The following is a 22,681-nucleotide window of genomic DNA, read 5'->3' as shown; positions in this document are numbered from 1 at the left end:
GAGCGAGAAGGACAACAGTGATGCGGCAGCCGAGGTGGGCCCAGATTGATGATTTTATGATATCATCACCGTCATCCACCCCCAGGACCGATCACTGATTCATTGATAACGAGCCTGATCGATGAGGAGGACGAAATCCGGCTATAAGCTATAAACTGGCCTGGAGTCCAATTGTGTTTTTTTATTTTATTTGGGGGAGCAGACGGAGGCGGATCGGTGCTTGAATCGGTGCTTGATTACAGTGATTTTGTCTTCTTTACGTAAGGACGGGATCAATACATCGGTGGTTAAATATATAAATAAATGTCCAAATTTAGGCCGATGACTTAGTCGGTGTGTGACGCCAATACAGCAGCAGAGAGGCGTGTGTGTGTGTGTGTGTGTGTGTGTGTCGAGGAGGACAGACGCGCCTGTCTGAGCATCATCTGGCAGCCTACAGCCCCGCTCCTCTACGGGGATGATACACATGCGGTTTTTCATCTGTGCGTGAGAAGAAGGGAAAAAAAGGGGGATGCTGCTGCCATTTCACATCCAGCCCTGATACAGACAGCGAGGCGCGCAACACGGACCCGGACATCCAGCAAATACCTACCTCCAAATCTCTCCTCACCTCTCCTCCTCCTCTTCCTCTAACCTCCCCTCCGTCTCTGCACCTCTCCCCCCTCCCCTCCTCCCCTCCTTTATCTCTCTCCCCTCTCCTCCCTCCATCCTCCACCTCCACCCCGTTCATTTTGATCAATTGATTCATCCATCGGTGATTCAAAAAAAAGCCACCCACCCCTCCACCCCCCCCTCCTCCATCCTCTCCATCCATCCATCCTCTCATACACCTCAAACACACACACACACGCAATACACCGCATCACCGTCCATCATGGAGACGACCAAGCTGCCTCCGTCCAGCCCGTCCTCGCCGACCACCGGCTTCTCGGTGCCGTCGGCGGAGAAGGTGGACGGCTTCCCCCGCAGGTCGATGCGCAGAGCCCGGCAGAGGAGGTCCCACAGCTCGTCCCAGTTCCGCTACCAGAGCTCCCAGGTGGAGCTCACCCCGCTGCCCCTGCTCAAAGGTGAGCCACGGCCGTGCTAAGTCATCCTGTGATCCGTGTCAGGGGGAGACTGGACAGATGTCACCGCAAAAACACTAGTTACTATAGGAATATTATAGGAATATTATAGCGATACCATAGGAGATGCACAGTAACTCCACAGACACTGTAGGTCACTATAGCAACATTAAAGTGATTTTTCATTAGGGTGTAGCTTATCCTATGTATATATGTTGCATGTTAAGCATTATTGATTACCTATATGCTAGATATGTATCTTCACTATTTAAACGTTTCCAGATGGAAGTGAATGCCATCTCCTTGTTAGGAAAATCAATCCCCCCTTTGATAACTTTACATTATCCAATGGACAGAGGTCTAGTGTATTGTATTTTCTATTGATAGGCCTTTACTGTCTATTCATACATATTGTCCTTTCCATAGGCCAATCAATGCACTATATTTTCTGATTGACATAGGTGATAGTGATGCCTTTGATTGATTTAACTGACAGGAACTGGCTGTGTATTTTGGACTGATAGAGGCCTGCTCATGCAATATACTGTGCCTTCTCCAATATTTAGATGTTTTCGGTGCTTGGCTTTGTCATCAAGCATCTAAAGATCAACTTAGTTGCATTGTGAGTCAATGGGTGTAGAGTGAGGGCCTATGGGTGCTCTGTAGTCAGTGTAACCTGAGGAGGGGTTTGAGGAAATGATGGGAGAGAGAACAACAAATTGGAGAAAAATGGAGGGCTGATGGCAGTTTACCTCCCCAGCACCTTCATTCTTATGAATCCACTGAATATACTGTTTCCTCCAATAGCTAAACATTTTGAAGAGCAGGATTCACAAAAGCCTTTTTCAACAAAGACAACATTGTCCCCATTGTAATTCAGTGGATGAAGATATTTGTTCTGCTTTTGAAGAAACCAGGCCTCCTAGGCGTATCCACACTGTGGCTAATTGGCATGCTAGCCTGAGTGTATACTATGCTTGTGCAATAGCATAGCAGAGGAGGCCTGTCCAAAGGTTCAAGTTCAAATTCTGTTTGCAGAGCACGGCGTTGCACACACACGTGCACACACATGCATAGAAACACACAGAATACCAACAAATAAGTGTCAGGCTGCTTATCTTGTCTCCCTGTTTTTTTTTTTTGCTCCATTGCCCCTAATTCCCCATCAAGAGGCCTTTTACCTCTTGCCAGGCCGCTATTGCAAATAAGAATTTATTATTAATTGACTTGCCTGGGTCAGTAAAGGTTAAATAAAAATAAATAAAATAAGAAGCATACAAATCGGACGACATGGGTATGATAGGGTCCTGACATTCAGACTGGCATGAAATCCCTAATAAAAGCGGTGGTAGTTGTACTATTGTCAAGTATGTTGTTGCCATAGCTGTAATCCCAAAGCTACTGTTACTACACCGAGGCCAGTTTGATGTGTGTGAGCTTGTTCGATATCCGCTGAGAGTGAAGGCATGAGGCAGCAGAAGGATGGGGCCCATTCACTGTAGCTTCAGATATGGTGTTGTCTGCATTTCCTAAACACAGACCGACCCAGATCACGGTGTGTTTGCTCAGTACTCAGCCGGCATTTAAAAGGTCTAAGCCTGTCAGCAAAGGCCAGTAAAGGCCAGATCTGGGTCCAACAGTGTTTGAAAATGACACTTTTTATGTTTTTTTTAGTCATCTTAGGTACCAGCTGCAGGGGTTTGGCACTTAAGAAAAAACAATTAGGAAGTGGAGACAGTCACAGGAAAGTCTTGTAAATTTAGATTACTTATTTGCGATTAACTTACCCGATGCTGTCTGGATTTGCATGCCTCTGACTCTCCAAGCAGGTTAAAACAAATGCTAAGAATTATTTGCAGTTACTATTTGACTATAACGAATACTGTTACCCATCTCTGCCTATGTGTCACGGCCAAGAAAGATGAGCTGTTCAACCCCCCAAAAAAGCTTTTAGAGATTCCAAAGAACATGTTGTAGGCCAGACTTTGTGTTTAGGTAGCGAGGTACGAGTCAAAGGTGTTCAAATCAATATTTTTGTACCTTTCTTTCTCGGTTTGGGCAGACTATTCACAACAAAAACAAGACCTATCCCTTTACCTTTCCTCTCCCTTTTCTGCACTTGCTTTCTCATGAACCGCTGTATCGCTCCATCTCTGTTTTTCACCTTCTCTGCTCCTCTCTCTCTCTCTCTCTGTGTCTATCTCTCTATCTATCTCTCTCGCCCATGTGTGCAGGACAAGGGCACACACATCTTAAGTCCCCATATATGCCTTTGACCCCTCTTTATAAGGTTACTCCCCCTTTCATGTAGCCTGCAATCTGTTTCCATTAACCCTCTATGAGGAAAAGACCTTTGGGCTTTTAGAGATTGTACTAGGTGTGTGTGTGTGTGTGTGTGTGTGTGCTGTATGGTCTTATGTATTTTTTCACCTCATATCATTTACCTGGCTTTGACTTCCTGGTGATGGAGGGTTTCATAGCGTCGTTACAGGTCCTTCAATAGGAAGCACGCTTACTTTCTGCACAGGCGTGCCGTAGCCACCACAGATAGAAGTAGTCCCACTTTTTGCATGCTTGCTGCACTGCTGCGGCACTGTTTCTGGATCCCCAGGAGGAACTGATAGTAAGATCCTGCAGCACTAGTGCAGGGGAGACGCTGGTGTGGGGAATTCTGTCACGGCCAGCTATGTAGGCCAAGTGTAGACAGACTTGTGAGTATTTCGCCCTCCGGGGAGTTATATTCCCATTGTTAATTTGGACTAGCCTTCCTGTGGACAGCTGCACATCTCTTTGACTTTAAAGGATAAGGCCGGTGTTTTTTAATGCATTGCTTAGCGTCAACAAATCCTATGAAAATAACAAAATCAACAATGCGTTTGCTCTACTCCCGTTACTTTCTGACTTCCCATGTACCGTTTTTAGCCGTCAATCCGGAAGTCATTGGCTACAATTGTAAGCTAAAAACCTTGAAATACAGCTCACAAAGACATAGTTTCAATTTTAAAAATCGCTCACTGTTACCATGAAAAGTCAGACTGTTGTAGTTATTACCAAATCAAATTCAAATGGGAACAAATTCTTCATTACGCCGGGGACTACTTTCGGTGCTACGGAACTACTTTCCTGGGATCGCAAACGTCTTTACAGCCAGCTTATTAAGTTGTTTGAGGAAAAAGTCGGCTGGCCTGGTGCATCGCGATGATGAAATATGTTGCCCAGAGCAACAGCATGGCTCTTTTTTTAATGCAAAAAAAATGAGTTCTATGGCTGCTGGGACATGGCTTCATTGGGCACCAGCTACATGGACGAGATTTGCTGGCAAAACAAAATCATTGCTGATTTTGTTATTTTCATAGGATTTGTTGATGGTAAGCAATGCATTAAAAAACACCAGCCTTATCCTTTAAGCTCAGAGCAATCCTCCATGTCTTGACTTTACTGTAAATCCTGTTTGCAGTTTCAGGCTGAATAAAAAGCACAATGGACACAGAGACATTCTTAAATAACAATGAAAAAGATGTAGCAAAGACTTGACATAGACAACAATAGTAAGCAGCCTTAAAGGAAAAATCCCTAAAACAGTTTAACACATTCTAATGTACTTTACCTTTCTGGGTCCATTTTGTTGTTAGGTGGTGTATATTTCTTATTCCCATGGATAAGTGGTAACATAAACGACATAACATGACATTGAGAGCTTTCCAGCGCAGATGCAATGGAGTTTGATCGCAGAAAAATTTTCAGCAATCTAAAACATCAACAGTAAAAGTCAGGTTTTGGTGTCAGTCCCTCAGAATCAAAGAGCAAGTGCTTCTTTCTAGACTCACCAATTTCTCCACCAACAGTAGTCTCAATAGACCAGAATGCAATGCAGCCACAGCTTGCATCTTTGCGTATCTGCCGTCGGTAGCATGTGAAATACAAGGCCCTTCTCGGTGGCTTTTTGGTAATTTGAACAACCGGGACGGCACACCACAACATTGTTCATTCACATTGTTCCACTCTCACTTTTCCTTGACTAGGAACACTTACTACTTCTCTCCACCTACATGTACACAGAGAACTCCCTTCTCTGAGGGATGTTGAAAGGCATTCTGGGAAATGTAGATAACTGAAGTGGAAGTAGACGAGGCCGGTTGAGGGAACGTGGGTAAATTACAACATTTTACCACAAAATAACTGCAAGAGTATCTGAGGGCGGCATTTTTCAGTAGATTGGTTGTGGTCTTGAAACAGGTCAATTCACTGCTATTCCTCAGCAGTCCTTTCGTGCATTTACCTTGTATCATATGTCTAGCATGTAGGTGTCATGGTATCATGTAGATAGAGATTTCTGAGTAGGCTTTCTCGCCGGTGCCAGGTCCATGTTACACGATATTTAACATACAACATTTGCTGGATGCGTTCGAAGCCTACAGGACTCTGAGTGCACAAGGGCAAACGTGATGGCAGAGCCGGGGGGGGCAGCAGGGGGTGTGTGGTGATTAGAGAGACCGCCATTTAACTGGAGCGGCCGGGTTCAACCCCCTTGTAGGCAAGCATCAGGGGAGCTGTTCTGTAGCTGACCCTGACCTCTGACCTCCCAAGCAAAATGAGAATTTCCCTACAGGGGTTTAATTAAGTGTCACATTGTAGTTATTGAACCAGTGCTACTAATATTTCTCTACACACAAAGTGTAAGGTGTTTCGCTGTGAAGTGAGACAGCAGACAATGGATGTATGCTGCATTTAAGATGTAGCAAAGCATATCGTAAGTTCAGTTTTTCAGTACACAAAATGTCGAGGACTATCAAAATCAATATCAGAATATAGACATGGAAAAGAACCATTGATGTACTTGCTACTGCACATTTTATGTGGAAAAATATCAGGGTTTCAGTCAAGACCTAATGTCGATATTTTTCCACAGAATGTATTTATGAAGTAGCAGGACTAGCATGATGCTCAGGTAAGATGATTCTATCTGTGTGTAGCTCCAGCAACCAATGAACTGATCTGGAACACTGAACTGGCCAATAAAAGAGCAGCAGGGATGGTCAAGCCAGCCAATCAGTCCATAGAAGGAGGATGATGGGTATATAGGGTCCCTATAATCCATTTTACAGTATATTGCTGTTTGGCCATATAGGCCTGTACACACACACACACACACACGCACACACGCACACACACACACACACACACACACACACACACACACACACACACACACATGTATTTCATCCTTTTGGACACTGTGTTCTTGGACAGTTCTGGACTTCAAAGTGGCTGCACTGTGCTGCAGTGTGCACTTTATGTCTGTAATGGACGTATATAGGCAGCCAAGATGGGCATTGACAGGCTCTATAGATGAACATGCACACACAAACACATCATATAGTTTTATATAGATATATACATTATAAAATATATATTATAGGTATATAGTTTTATTAACCTACCTTTATATATACACACAATATGATTCAGTGTTCATTCATTTAACTGTCATTCACCATATTTATTTCATGTAGCAGTAAAAATGATTATTTATAACATGGGAATTCTGTTCTAAGGTGAGGTTTCTCTTTAAGAATAATTCCCTTCAAATTCATAAAAACATGAAGCCATTCCAGTCTGCCGAACATGAACCGCCAATATTATGCTGTGTCATCTCTCTTTACCCCCTTTCAGTAACCACTAAACATCTGTCATTTTTCTAACTAAATTGTAGACAGCAGCAAAAATACGATAAGTTATGAATTATTATATGGAAGCAGTATTTTAAAAAAGAGGCAGACTCCTCACTGCCTTTATCACTATTAGCAGTAGCTTCTTTTTGACTGGTTTCTCATTTTTTTCCTAATTACATTGATGTCTAATTACATTGTTATTGTGGAAAAAGGGAACTGTAACCTAAGTGCTGCCAAACTTTTTCAGTCAGGTGCCCAAATGAGAAATTAAGTCTCACCCGGGGACCAGGGCTCAGCAGACTTTCCCTGGGACACTAGCAAATGAAAATAACATCTGCTGTCATGTAGGGAGCCACCAGATAAAGGCCTGCGACCCATTTTGGGTCCCAACCAATATCTTTAAGATACAGTGAAAGCATTCCCCTCCTTTCCTGTCTCTCTCTACTTTAACCGTCACATTAAATAATAAAATCCTTGAGGATGGTGTCCAATGAAGATGGGGGTGGAAGTTAATGGTTCTGGGCACTAGCCCAGTAGAGCTAACTGTCTGTCATCATCTCCTTACCATTTCCATTAGGCCACTATCAGAATCTGACTGTAAGGAAGCAAAAATGTTTTTCAAGGCATATTGGTGCATGGGACAGGAGCCTATCTCTTGTGTAGTATACTTGCTCACTAACTAACTAACTAATCTATCTATCTATCTATCTATCTATCTATCTATCTATCTATCTATCTATCTATCTATCTATCTATCTATCTGTAGTATATGATCACAAACTCTTATTAGACAATGTAGTTTAATGAAGAAATGTCATGTTATATTTTCTAAAATACGTGGAAGTTTTATTAATTTTGCCTTGATAGCGGTGGTGATAAAATTCAGCAATGACGTCAATCTTGTATTCATTAACAGAATATGAGTTTGCTGAACTATATGCCTAGGATTACATGTCCTTTTCCTTTTCCTTCTCTCTTTTCTGGCATTGGTCTTCCGATACCCTCCACCTCTTTCTCTAACCAGAAAGCAGGCTGTTAGCGTAGCGCTCCTCCCCAGCTGCGATGCTCTCCCCTGGGGCTATAGACGCCAGTCAGGCTCCCTGGTCACGGGTCCTCTGCTGCCGCTAGCATGCTAACCAGGCTAAGGTCACATTCCTGCCCACCATCTAGTCAGCAGACAAACACACTTGTGATTAAGATTTATGCCTTGTTTACACACTACTGGGAATATGCCAAAGTAATTCTAATGCGGTCGGGGAAACAATTTTCAATTTCAACACAAGATGAGCAGTGAACTAACTGTCCCTCCCTGTCAAAGGCAGAAAATTGTGCAACTGATTGAGGCAGCATTGGGATTTACAGCACCTAGAGGGCGGTGCAATGGGACTCCTCGCTTTGAGCTTCGAAAGGCCTGGCTTCAAATCCCTCTATGGGAATATCTAGACTTTTCCTCCCCTTCCCCTGTCTCTCTCTCTGTAACCCCTTTTCCACCTGGTATTAAAATGCAAGATGTATCTGATTATCTTATCTGGATAAGGGAAAATGCATGTTAATGCAAGGTATAAATGTGCACAGCATCAGATCCAAACAGAATGTGATCGGATCTGTCAGACCACCTCTGAAGGGTCGAGGGTAGAAACGTCATGACTACGGGTAGAAACGTCATGACTACGGGTAGAAACGTCATGACTACAGGTAGAAACATCATCACAAGGGTGGAAACGTCATCACAAGGGTAGAAACATCATCACTACAGGTAGAAATGTCATGACTACAGGTAGAAACGTCATCACCACAGGTAGAAATGTCATGACTACAGGTAGAAATGTCATGACCACAGGTAGAAACGTCATCACTACAGGTAGAAATGTCATGACTACAGGTAGAAACGTCATCACCACAGGTAGAAATGTCATGACCACAGGTAGAAATGTCATGACCAGAGGTAGAAACGTAATCACCACAGGTAGAAACGTCATAACTACAGGTAGAAACGTCATGACTACAGGTAGAAACATCATGACTACAGGTACAAACGTCATCGTGAGGGTAGAAACATCATGACTACAGGTAGAAACGTCATTGTGAGGGTAGAAACGTCATGACTACAGGTAGAAACATCATGACTACAGGTAGAAACGTCATCGTGAGGGTAGAAACCAAGGGCGTAGGTTTGATTTTGACATTGGTAGGGACACAAATGGGGGAGGTCCGGAGGGGATGTAACCCCCACTGGAAGCTGAGGCATTTTACATTTATGATAGACTTCTGACCGCCATTTCATCATCTAGATCAGTGATTCTCAACCTTTTTCATATCGAGGACCCCTAGTTTAGTCCACATTAGAGCCATGGACCCCCATTTGATGAGATTTTGTCTCTCGGACCCAAATCTGAGAATACTTTTATTGTTAGATATGATTTTGATCCAGAATCCCATGACTGTCTGTATTGTAGGTAGAGAGATAACAGTGAAACTAAGATCAAAACAGTCATTCTTCTACATTCTGTAATTGTGTTAACTATTTGTAAATTAAATAATGCTGAAGTTTAACAATTCATCAATTTGCTGGGGACCCCCTGGAACCTCCTCAAGGACCGCTGGTGGTCCCCGGACCCCACGTTGAGAACCACTGATCTAGATAGTTATGGTAGCCAATACACTCATTAACAGACACACAGACACAGGGGTGTAGCACATTAATGAATCCTTTACTCAAATTTGCCAGCTGAATGGGACTTTGAAGAGCACATTTTGTTTTAAGGCAGGTACTGTAGTACTGTTGCCTATTCAAACCAACGATCTGTATTTACATTTAAAATAATAATAATAATAATAATAATAATAATAATAATAATAATAATAATGATAAGATATTGTAAACTATATCCAAACCCTACATACAAACAGCTGAGTGTCCACTGCCTTGCTCCTATTTGAAGGAGCCAAACACATGCCTACGCCTGTCATTAACAGAGATGAACTGTTGGCATATTTGTTTTACATCAGTGTTGTCCAGTGTGGCAACATCAGCACAATCTCACTTGTGACATGTAGGCTACTTACGGTCGTCACTCGTCACAGACGCACGCGACACGGTACTTAAATAAACTAACTTTAATGGCTAAACACAACTGTTATATAAAATAGGATGGAGTCTTCACTCGCATGCTCGCCGGTAGGCGGAGCTTTGGCTCTTCTTGCCCACAGCATTTCATACGTTAGCAAGAAATGGCAAAGCCAATCAGCGATTTTTTGGGGGGGTTAGGGAGGCGGTGTCACGCCAATTTTTATCTGGGTGACGCAATAACATTCTAAAACAGCTGTTATACTAAAGTTTCGTTACAGCGTCCGTTGCTATGCCGACACGGGACACCAATGCACTACACCAATGCAGCGGGACTCGTAGTAGAGAACGCGATCTGTTAACATTGACTAGACACTGATGGACAAAACAACGTTTATTGTCAATCAAAATAATTGCTAGGGACATTTCAGAGTCGCTTGATATTGGTAGGGACACGTCCCTACCGTCCCTACCCAATTCTACGCCCTTGGTAGAAACATCATCATCACAGGTAGAAATGTCATTGCGAGGGTAGAAACATCATGACTACAGGTAGAAACATCATCATGAGGGTAGAAACGTCATCACCACAGGTAGAGATGTCATCACCACAGGTAGAAACATCATGACTACAGGTAGAAACGTCATCATGAGTGTAAAAACATCATCACCAAGGGTAAAAACTTCATCTTCGTTGGTAGAAATGTGTCACCATGGGTAAAACCATCATTACCGTGGGTTAAAACGTCATGCTGGTAAAAACGTCATCACCGAGGGTAAAAATATCATCACCACAGGTAGAAACATCATCATGAGGGTAAACACGTCATCACTTTAGGTAGAAACGTCATCACCACAGGTAGAAACGTCATCACCACAGGTAGAAACGTCATCACCGAGGGTAGAAATGTCATAATTGTGGGTAGAAATGTAACACCATGGGTAAAAACATCATTGTGCGTAAAACGTCATCATTGTGGGTAGAACTGTATCACCATGAGTAAAAACATCATCCCCGTGGGTAGAAATGTATCGCCGTGGGTAGAAACGTCATCACTGTGGGTAGAAATGTATCACCCTGGGTAAAAACGTCACCACTGCGGATAAAAAACATCACTGCACCTCCTACTAGAGAGTCATGGAAGACGACCCTTTCTGCAGTAAAGGAAAAGCAAGTTCACCTCTGGAGACCCTACGCCTGCCACTTTTGGTTTTTGATGCTGCCTCCCCACCTACTCCCTTGCTTTGCATAATACACGCAAAAAAATGAGGTCTGTGATTCCTATCGAGTATATATGGAGTACACCTGCTTGTTGTCCTGGATAGAGTAGAGTTTATCCACCCATCAACCTGCTTACCAGGGAGATGCACTGGGATAGTAGGGTCACTACATACCAACCCTCTCAGCCACCATCACACCATTAGAATAAAGTCAGTAAAATGTATCTTCCAATCACAAACTTTCTTTCAGTGAGAGAATAGGAGGGATGGTGGGAAATAGGTTTGCCTCCTGTGGTTTTACTATGCAGTAGATTCCTGATGTCATTGTATCAGATGTCTGTTCTGAGAAGAGCGGAGGTGATATTTTACAGAGAATAGTGTAGGAGTCCTAAAGAATATAAGAGGGTTAGTGTGTGTGTGTGTGTGACTGCATGTTTAGAGCAAGCATATATGCAGGGCAATCACGGGACACTTTCTAGTCTATCTTGGGGAGCTTTATTGCTGCCAACAGCAACAGCAGTGGGAGTTCAGGGCGAATACACACACACACACACATACGCACAGAGACACAGACACTTAAGTAAACAAGACCCATTTCTGCATCTGTCTGCTGTCTCCTTGTGTTTCAATGAACAGTAGAAGCAGGAGACCAGTCCTGTGACACATCAGGGTTTTCCTGCCTGTTCGACTCTTAAATAACTTATCTGCTTTGAATTATCCAAACCGCTTCATCTTAATATGGGTTGGGACCCCAAATGGCTCACAAGCCTCTCTGGTGGGTCCCAACATGACTAGAGGAGTAATATGTTCTCAATAACCTGGGTCCCAGAATGAGAGCCTCTCGAAGTTTTGTGTCTTGGGCTGAAACATTTATATTATTGGGTTCATTTTGCAGTAGACCAAATGCCAAATGCTATCAACCTAGGCTCCCTTAACTTTACAGTAGACCCATTTTGCATCAAATAGCTTGATCAAAATGCACTTTTTTCATAATTTAAGCAAAAATATCCCATTATGTAATATAGCATTTTAAAGCTCTATGAAAAACAAAACAAAATAAACAAAAACCCCCCATCTCTCATGATGCGCTTGTTTTTTCATGTTGGGTCACACTTTCTAATTTTCAAAATTAGGACATTAGCAAAAATGTATTAATGTATTAGCAAGTCACAAGATCATCATGCTAAAACTATTCCTGTAAACTGCATGTCACAAGAGGCTCTAGTTTTGTTTGTTGTCCTAGTTAAAAGAAGAACTGAATTTTCTCAGGCTGACCATCTGATTTGGAAAGCTGTGGCAGAGGAAGGCAAAATTTGAAATAGTTCAGCTGTTACCACAGCTCCTCGTTTCAGTCTTTTCTCGTTGGAAATTAATTATATCTAGTTGTTTATTACACTCAACCAACCCACTGTAATTGCAGCATAAGAACCAGAACTGAAGACCTGCAGAAAACAGGAAATATCCATATCTCAAAACAGCCATGCACAATACTTTCTATCTCTGACTTCTCTAAGGTTTCCTCAGTGGCTTCCAACAATGGTTTTTCATAGCAATAGGCTGCTGAGTGGCTTCAAATAACCTTATGTTTGCCCCTAAAGGATGTTGTGTGCTTAGAGAGTGTTATTTCCCGTACCTGCACGAAACCCACCTTACTGGTGATGTTAGCGTATAAGCCTCTCTAAAAGCCATGAAACCCCTGCGGATGGCTAAGACAAGCTCTACAGACAATATAACATCAATGTAACATCAACTCTGTGTGAACCAGGCTTTGTTGCAGAGAGTATCAGTGAGGGATTTGAGGCAGGATAACACAGAATTCATGTTTATTAGAGATTTCAGGTAAAATGTGAATGGGAAACACGAATTTACCTGCCCAGTAAAGTCTTACAGTAGCTTTGTAACAGCCGCGTATTACATGTAAGGGTTTGTCTGATTTGTCTGTAGGCTTCTTGGGAAGTGAAAGTATGAGTTGGCAAGCTTTCTGTTTCTATAGAACGATAGGAAATTCATTTAAAACCGACCCCAATGGCATTTACCATAGAATAAAAATACATAGGCTAACTTCTTGTGTTTAATGTACTCAAAAATGTGTCTTTTCCACTGTTAACAATGAAGGGATGAGTGTGAAATCTCACCATCGTCATGGATATGAAACCTGAAAAACCAACTTGTAAAATAGAATGGAGTGAGGGCAGGTATCATTTTAAAGGCATACCAGCCTTATAAAGGTGTAAAAAGCCCTGAAAATAGCCTTGTAAATATGAGAAACTTGTGTTTTAAAGGAAAAAAATCAGGACACAGTTGTCAGGATCCAATCCACTGAGATATTGTGTTGTTAGCCATGTCTGCTACAACCACTTTTTTCACATTTTTTAGCCCAAGCTAACCTAAGCTTTCTTTGAAGGGGAACTTAAAAGGGATTTTGAATTTTACTCCCTTAATTATGGGGGAAAACTTTCAGCAATAGTAGTCGCAAAATTAGCGTCCCTCTTTCACACCACTGGGTGTTGCTAGCTGCAAGCTAGGTCGTTAGCTTACAACTTGTGGTGCCTTTAGTTTCAGTGAAGAATGCTAACAATGCTAACAAGCATTTTTCGGTTAACTTAACAGCTAAAAACAGCTACTGTACTACAGACATCATGATTCAGTTGGTCAAATGGACACAAGTTACTGTTCCTGACACCGACTCGGCCATCTGTAAAGTGTTTTTCCCCTGCATAGATTCCAATAGGCTACTGTTGTTTCTTTGGACACATAGAAATGCTGTATAGAAATAACATATTGTCTATGCTACATGTAACATAGCCTCACATGACCCAGCTCACATGATAATATGCAGGGGAAGATATGTGTGTGTGTGTGTGTGTGTGTCTGCATCTGTAAGTCTCTAGCCTGTGTGTTTATATAAAAATCAATGTAAGGCAGGTTCTTCTTTTTAACGTCCTGTTTACTGTAAAACAGTCACTTTCTCTTACATCACATGATATCTCAAAACTGTGATTTGTGTGTCACACACACACACAGATTGTATGTGGGAGATAGAGTGACAGTGTGTGTGTGTGTGTGTGTGTGTGTGTAAGGGAGAGGCCAGCTGGATAGGCCTGGTATAGGGTTACAGAAGGCATCGAGTAGGTTTCTCTGTATGACTGTCTCAGATCAATTAAGAGCGAGAGAGAGAAACAGAGAGAGAGAGAGAGAGCGAGAGAGAGAGAGAAGGGGGGGTGATGAAAGAAATCGAGTGGATGAGGAAAGAGGAAATGAGTGAACATTAAGTTGACAGGTGGAGGAGGAACAGAGGGAGGAGGAGGAGAGAGAGAGAGAGAGAGAGAGAGAGAGAGAGAGAGAGAGAGAGAGAGAGAGAGAGAGAGACGGGGAGATAAAAAAAAGCCAGAGGATATTGCAGAGGAGAGGATGTAATGAAACGGCTAGCGGTGCAATAACCACAACCACTGCTGTGTCACTGATGAAAATGTCCCTTGTAGGAGTTGATTCTTAAAGGAATATGCGTTCTGGCAAATAAGCTCTTTGATCGAACCGCTGTTGTGCGACGACTTTCACCTTTGCGTGTGTTCAGTATTAAGTGTGCTACGGTGCTTTTGAGGCAATGCAAAGCCAGCTCATGCCTGCTGAGCATACACAGTGCTCAGCACGCACTGTAGTGAAGTAAATAAAGACTGGACATGCACAGGCATCTGCACGTCTTTAACAAGTCTGGGAAAGTCTTAAAAGAAATTATCCAAATTTAAAATGCCTTAAATACATATTTTTAGGTTGTAGGCTAATGACACCACATGTCCACTCTTAGATTAATACAGAACAGGATTACAATATGGATCGTATCTGCTTTACTAAACACAGTCGGACTTCATGTCCCTTGACAGTTAATTTCCTGTTCTCCTTTTTCTTTTTCTGCCCATTTATAGTTTCAACTTTCTACTAGTTACAAGTTGAAAGTTCTTCTACTTTCAACTAGTTCAAACTTTCATTAGCTATGTTCAATCAGAAATATAGCCTGGTTTTGCCAACTTTATTTCTTTATTTTGGTTTTTAAATTACTCTGAAATTCAGTTCCAGGTAGCATTAAAAAGGTTTTAGAAAGTTGGAAATTTGGCTTTTTGAAACCTGCAGATACCTTACATATAGAGGTGAAACCTCTACCAAAACAACCAATGATAAATGAGCATAATAACCATAAAGTCAGTGTGTATCTTAACTAAGAAGTGATTACATGAGTGTTGAGGTAATTTCCTCTTCTTCGTTTGCACAAATGATTAAATCCATTAACCTTGTGAGTCTTTAGTGAAAATGTTAGGGGACATTTTAGTTTCAGAGGCAGAAGAAGCAGAAACTGTTGAGTAGAACGGACCGAACCGTCTCCCGGTTTGTGATGAATCAGATCCAGCTTCTTAAAAACCTGTGCTAACCCGCAGTCATAAAATCATTTCTCACATTTCCTTGTTTGTGACAAACAGCAGCAACGGAGACGGCATCGTTCCTGCTGTTGTGATCGCACCGCGGAGCAAAATAACAGATTATCATTCAACAAGTGATGGGTTACAAAGCTGCTAATCAAATGTTGAGGATGTCTCCAGCTGGGATAAGCGTCTTCCATATTTGTTTGCAAACTGTCTCCAATTTGTGTTTACGTTCCGCTCAGCAAATATTGGTTTCAGTTGGAGAATTTTAATGCCGCGTCGGCCAAAATGTCTGAGAGCCGTTTCCACTCCACCAAACACTGTTATTCAGACATGAGGATCGGATAGGAGACGTGTCCAGTAGCTGAAAGAATTGTCATAGAGTCCCATTTGACTGATATTGATGGAAATCTATTTATTGATACCGATTCGGCTGACTCTATAGGGAGAGTAAGCAACAGAAATGACAGACAACACAGCGTATAGATATTTGATCAGAGACATACAGTAGGTCTGACCCATAGTCTGCAACAAGCAGCCAGTGTCTCCCCGCCTCTATCCATCATGCTCTGTGGTGGAACGTATATTATTAGTAACATTGGATTATTTAAAGATGGGCTTAGCGCGCCACTTAATCTTTTGCTGTGACTTAGCCTTCGCCTACAACCTCTGTCAAAGAGAGAATGGGGCTTTTCTATCTATACACCCATTGAGTACAGTTTCATTCATGCTTTGAAATGCATTGCTATCAAAGTACAAGTGATAATATGCTGGAATATGTTGCTGGTAGACGTCTTATTTTGGAATTAAACTGTTTGTATGTCAGCCTCCTTAAGAGGGAAGTTCAGGATTTTTGGAAGACTGTTCTATTGATAACCAATGAAGAGATTCAAAACGTTTTCATGTCTTGTGTTTTTGCTTAACAAACTCAAAAACTAGAAGGCACTCTGAGAGCGCAAACCTCCGCCAACGCTGAACAATCTTGCTGTTACACCCGAAGGCATCACCCTTATCGTTTGAATTTTAAACTAAATTGATTTCTTGACCTTGCAAACATCCCTTAGGATTTGGAATCAAGTCTCTATCTCTGTTAGTTTCACAGTTAAAATGCTAATCATCTAATAGAGGAAATCCCAGACCTGGATCCCCACCAAAATCGAATCAGTTGTTCCCTGGCCCAAGGCCGATCTGTCCACCAAAATTCATGAAAATCTGGTCGTACTGTAACTTTTGGGGATATCTTGCTGACAGACAGACAGACAAAGTAACTAACAGGGTTGAAAACATAACCTCCTTGGCAGAGATAAATAGAAAAACACCAGTGTGAATTTTTTGAACGTCCACAGTCCATTTATTAGGATTTTTGCCAACATGAAAGGCTTCTTCTTGCTTATCAGTAATATATATCCAACTCTGATCCATATGATATATATTTACATATGATAATACACTGTCTTTGCCAGCCTCGACCTGCAGGGCTCCGTTCCCATTCTCAGCAACATGGAAGTGAACTCTTCCAAGTATTCCCTGCTCTAATTTTAAGCAGCTGCTTTGCACCCAGCGGACGATTTGTCCCGTCCTATCAAACGGGGGGACGGCTGCAGGTAAATTGCTTGTTTACTCCCCAGTCTTCCCTTGAATCTATAGACGATCACGTGCGACAACATCCCTCCTCAGCGCTGTGTGTGTTTCCCAGATGCTTTGTCATGTTGCGGACTGATCATGTATTATTAGGAGGATTAGATTATTTAGAGATGGACTTTAAGCGCGTCACTTATCTCCTTAAGGTGATATTTATACTGCCACCACTTCTAGACTTGGTGTCTGACTTTTTATAGCTGCTGTATCTCTCTCTCTCTCTCTCTCTCTCTTTGTCTAATTCTATTTGTATGTCTCTCTCTCTGTCTCCTGTTCTATTTATAACTGTCTTCCTCTCTTTTACTTTCCTTCTTAATTGGTTTCCATCCCTTTCTTTCCAATTTTTCATCTCTCTCCATCTCTCTCTCCCCTTCTCTCTCTCTCCCTCCCCTTCGTCTCCTCCTCTCTGCGTCACTGTGTCTGTGCGCCGAGCATGTGTGTGTGTGTGTGTGTGTGTGTGTCTGCTTAATGACAGAGGTGCAGAGGCGGCTTGGGTGGTAGCTAAAACAGAAGCTGTCCTGGTGTGTGTGTGTGTGTGTCTCTCTCTCTCTCTCTCTCTCTCTGTCACACACACACACATACACACACACACACACACACACACACACGCACAAACGCACACACACACACACACACACACATGCACACAGCCCCAAACAGAATAACTGTTATTTAAAGACGAGAGCTGTACTTGCTCATCTCATTTAAGAAAAAGCCTTGGAGAGATAGGGAAAGAGAGAGAGAGAGAGAGAGAGAGAGAGAGAGGGGAAAGCTGGATGGAGGAAAGCGGGAGGGAGGAGAAGAAGGGAGAGGTGGAGGGAGGCAGGAAAAGGAGGAAGACATGAACGACAGGGAGGCAGGGGAGAGAAAGTGAGGGACCGAAGGAGGGAAGGAAGGGAGGCACCTAGAGTGATGGAGAGACCGAGGGAGGGGAGAGAGAGAGAGAGAGAGGGAGGAGGGAGGATGATGTCATCTTTTATCCCAGTACCCCTCCCTTCTCCCCACTCTTGTCGTTTCCTCCCTAGATCCCTCCTCCCTTATCTCTCTGTCTCTCTTCTCTCTCTCTCTCTCCAGCAGTACTATATTTAGATTTGTATGTGTGCGGCTGTGTGTGTGTGTGTGTGTGTGTGTGTGTGTTTGTGTGTGTGTTTTGATGCTGTAGCAGGGTGTTAGGCACTGCTCAGTCTTATATGTTACTGCTCATTTTATGAATCCATCCATCCATCTCTCTCTCTATCTCTCTCCATCTCTTTTTCCTCTCTCCTCTTCTCTTTCCCTTTATTTGTCACTAGCATTCTCTCTCTCGCTTTAACCTTGAGAGGAATATTCGGTCATTTTAAGAAGGGTGTATCCCAGAAAGTAGCATTTTCCCAGTTTTTGCCATATTTTAGTACTCTGAGGTGTATAGAAGTAATAGTTTTTTAGCAAAACACCTGAGAACTTGTTGGATTTAACACACAGAAAAGATTTACATGACGTGTGTAAGTCAATATTTGAACAAATGGAACAGAAGCTGCAAACTTGTAATATGATATTTGCTCGCAATTATTCTTTTTTCTTGAATGTATTCTTCAAGTACAAGAACATCTCAGCGATTCCAACTCGTCAGATCTGCTGTTGCGGCCTCTCAGATGCCGCCGTGCGCGTCACAAATGGCGAATCTGCGCGCTCTCACTTTTGGTGCAAGTGTTGTGGAGCATTTGGTGCAAAAGTGTGGGGGGGGGGGGGAGGGTGGGGAGGGGGGGGGAGCGTACAGCGATTGTGTGGCCAATCAGAAGAGACGTTTAAAACCTCTCAATCTTGTACAGATGTCTCCCTCCTTATGGTTCCCAGTGAATTATGTTTTATCACCTTTAAGTAATTATCATAAGAAATTCATATTGGTTTTCCTTAGTTACCGACCGATATGCAAACAGTTCTAATTTAATAAAATCTCACCTTTCTAGGCGGCAAGTGAGAAGTACTAGTGGTACTTGTACTTGAAAAGTGGATTCAGGAATAAAAATAAATGTGAGCAAATATCATCATATTACATGTTTGCAGCTGCTGTTACATTCATTCACATATTTACTTGCACATTTTGTGAATCATCTCTGTGAATTCAAATTTTGGAACACGACTGCGTGAATAATGTCTGCGAGTGTAAAATCCAACATGCGAGTTCTCAGGTGTTTTCGCCACAAAAATATCAGAGCGGTGACTCATTTTGCTTGTGTGCCAAGTCCCAAAAAAAAAAAGAACAGGCTATAAATTTCCGCATGGAGGAGAACTGCTGCAACGTAAATTATTAAAAATATTTCTCAACAACTTTTGCTGCAAAAAAAATGCTGTATTTGCTGAGAAAGTGAAAGATACCGCCTACATTTTTTTTCCTCTTCTTTTCGCTAATGCAGGTCATACACAGATGGGCTTGTACCAGCAGCTAAGAACTCATTCATTCCTTCTGCCTTCAAAGAGCTAAACAGACAATGTGCACAATCTATCCTTTTTAACGCACCTTACAAGAACTATCACTTCTACCATGCACTTAACTGATATTATACAGTGGCATTTATCGTGTTAAGTCCTACTTTGTTCCATGCAGTAATTGTGGAATGGCTGCTGAAATGAGAGTTGACTGGGAATCTTGCACATTGCCTCATTGAGCACATTACAGTTTTCTAATCTAATCGAATCTGATCTAACCACTGTAGTACTAATGCAGGATAGATGCAGACTGCAAGACTACCATGGCTACCTACCGCTGTATAATTTCCTATGAAGTGAAATGTACTCGTCCAATCTGAACACATGTAAATACAGGAGGGTAGCTTGAAGCGTTTCTCATGTTCAAAATAAAATAAAGATGGATTTTCTTTATATAAATGGCTCTTTGTCGCAGACAGAAGGGGATTCCAAGACAAAAATGAGTTCATTAGCGTTTTATTCTTTGTGGATAGGCTGTTTGAAAAGATCCTTTATCTACACAGCCATGTGATTGATCAGGCACTTATAGCTTACTGTATATAATGTTGTTTTGAGTATATAGTGCTTTTGAAGTCTCATCAATACAAAAACGATTTCTCCAGAATATCACTTTTAATGGTTAAAAACTTGCCGTGATCGCTTGCAGTGATTAAGGCGGTGCAGTTCAGATTCTAATCACTGCAGTGACACGATATTAAAAGCAGCTGTGAATGAATGAGTCTGGAACGACCTGCCTTGACCTAATAATAGCATTGCCACGAGCAAAACTCAAATTCACTTCACCAATAATTAGATTTTAGTTTGTCTTGATATGTTCAGTGATCCTTCTCAGCTCATCCAGTCTTTTCATAAAAGTATAGTTTAGGATATATAGATTTTTCAGTTTTCCTTTACAGCTCACATTGTTATTTATTCATACAGATTTTATCCCGTTTTTTGACCTGATGGTGGACGATGTTACATATTTGCTTTGCCTCAAAGTGTGTGTTGTGGCTCTGTCAACTCTCTTCTCTTTACACTCCTCCTCTCCTTGCATCCCTTCCTCTCTGCTTGGCTCTTTCATTTCCTTTTCCTTCCCTCCCCTCTCTCCCACACTTGCTCTCACATGACCCACCATGTCTCTCCATTCCCTTCATCTTCTCTCGCTCTTTCTCACCTTCTATCTCTCACTCTCTCTCTCTCTCTATCTCTCACTCTCTCTCTCTCTCTCTCTCTCTTTCTCTCACACACACACACTCTCTTTCTCTCCCTTCGTCTTTTCACCTCGCTGTGTTCTTTTCTCCAGTCCCAGCACGGCACATCTTCATACAATTACTCTCCATTAAAAATGGATTAGATTTCACCTTCACAGTCTGTCTACAGAGGGAAGAGAGAGCAGAGAGAGAGACTAAGAGGTGGAGAGAGAGAGAGAGAGAGAAGGGAAGGAGGATAGAAGAAGGATAAGAGGATGGAGGGGGAGAGATAGGGAGGCTGTGAGGAAAGCAGGAGATAGGGAGGAGGAGATTGAGGCAGGGAGGAAGGAGAGGAGAGAGGGTTAGAGGGAAAAGGAAGATAGAGGGGTCGAGAGAGGAAGGGAGGGATGGCAGGGAGAGAGAGAGAGAGAGAGGTAGAGGAGTGATGAAGGGTCATGAGGACTTAAGGATTGGAGCAGAGTTGGTTCCTGGCTGCCTTGACGCAGACTTACATTCACATTCATGCTTCTCAGCAAAGTCACAAGAGAAAAAACAACATTTCACTCTATTAAACTGCTCATACTTGTTTTTCTTCGCAAATAGTCAGTAAACGGTGTGAATTCGGCTGTCACACGTTTGTCCAGTCACTGAGAAATGGCCACAATTCAAGAACACGCTGACCACTCCGCGCAGCCGAGTGGACAGGCTCACATAGACGTGAATGTTAGGATGTGACGCGGACAAACACCGAAAACAACAGCCATTGTGTTCGCTGGCAGGAAGGTTACGTAAAAGTCCGAAAAAAAAAGTTTAGCATGAAAATGTCTCGCTGAATGGGCCAAAACGAAGTAGCAGACATTATTTCTTCCAACAAACCGGTTCTTTTTGAAGCATGAATTCGCCTTTACTGCCGGTCTCTTCTACCGAAAAATCACAGTGACCAGTTCAGGTATACAAATAACATAACACAGGTTCTGGGAACACAACTGGATGCATATAACAAGATTTCTTGAAAAAGTTAACCGTCAAAGTTGCCTCTCAGTACATTTGCAGCTTCAAAGAAAAAGTTCAGAGAAATCTGCCTGGAAGAAACTTTGATGTCGGAAATTTCACCTTGATCTTGCGAATCGGTGTGAGCTAATTCTGGTCAAATCAAGATTTGGACTAGATTTGACCCCAATTAGACAGTTAGAGAAGCAGGGTGCTCATCTTGTATCACAGTTGTTCTTATAGGCGTCTTCAGAACAATCTTGTAAAGTGTACATGCAACTTTAACAGTTCAGACTTCCAAGAAATCTTCTTATTAAAACTATCATGAAATAAAAATCGTTGGTCATAATTGTTTGTTTCCATGGTTTCCAAATGGTGTGTGTGTGTGTGTGTGTGTGGACGCCTCAAGGAAAGGGCACAGTCCCTGTCTATTGTTTTGCTGCTCCATGCCAGAGGGAGCAGATGGTCGCGGTGTGCCCACGAGAGGTGAGGGGGTCTGGGGCTGGAAGAGCGCCAGCCAGCCCATCACCCCTCCTGGCTCTCCCACCTGGGGGTTAAGAAGGGTTAAACCTAATCCGCTCCCACTCTGTGTGTGTGTATGTGTGTGTGTGAGCCGCGGATCATCCTCCGTCCAACTGGACAGTTAGTGCGGATCCCTTCCCAGCCTTTGTCTCCTCTCGGTGAAGCTGTATTGTTTCCCTCTGACAGACGGAGATATGTAGGCTTACAAGGTCTCAGGGAGCGTTACTCTGATTCATTAGTTGCAGAAGGCAGATAGTCTGTACAGAGTGACACAGTAGAGCCTGACTATATATCAGTGATATATTAATGCTAATGATAAGATAATAACTCCCAAAAGCAGCATTCTTCCAGCAGTACTTTTGAATCCTACCTCCACCTAAACTTGAGAAATAGAGAGAAGTTGAACCTATAGTACAATCCTTCCACAATTTCCAACCAGGTCCAATTAGATCCA

The 22,681-nt window shown here is 42.5% G+C and overlaps 1 protein-coding gene across 1 annotated transcript in view; it reads left to right on the top strand.

Moving 5' to 3' along the window:
• Positions 1-874: 874 nt before the first annotated feature.
• ppp2r5b (protein phosphatase 2, regulatory subunit B', beta) overlaps positions 875-22,681 on the top strand; it is a 39,548-nt gene continuing 17,741 nt past the window's right edge. Inside the window, exon 1 of the mRNA XM_071923081.2 lies at positions 875-1,067. Coding sequence (XP_071779182.1) covers positions 875-1,067 — 193 coding nt within the window. The remainder of the gene's footprint in view (positions 1,068-22,681) is intronic.

The sequence above is a fragment of the Centroberyx gerrardi genome, chromosome 23 (genome assembly GCF_048128805.1).
Source record: "Centroberyx gerrardi isolate f3 chromosome 23, fCenGer3.hap1.cur.20231027, whole genome shotgun sequence".
Classification (NCBI taxonomy): domain Eukaryota; kingdom Metazoa; phylum Chordata; class Actinopteri; order Beryciformes; family Berycidae; genus Centroberyx; species Centroberyx gerrardi.
This window is presented reverse-complemented; position numbering and strand designations above follow the sequence as displayed.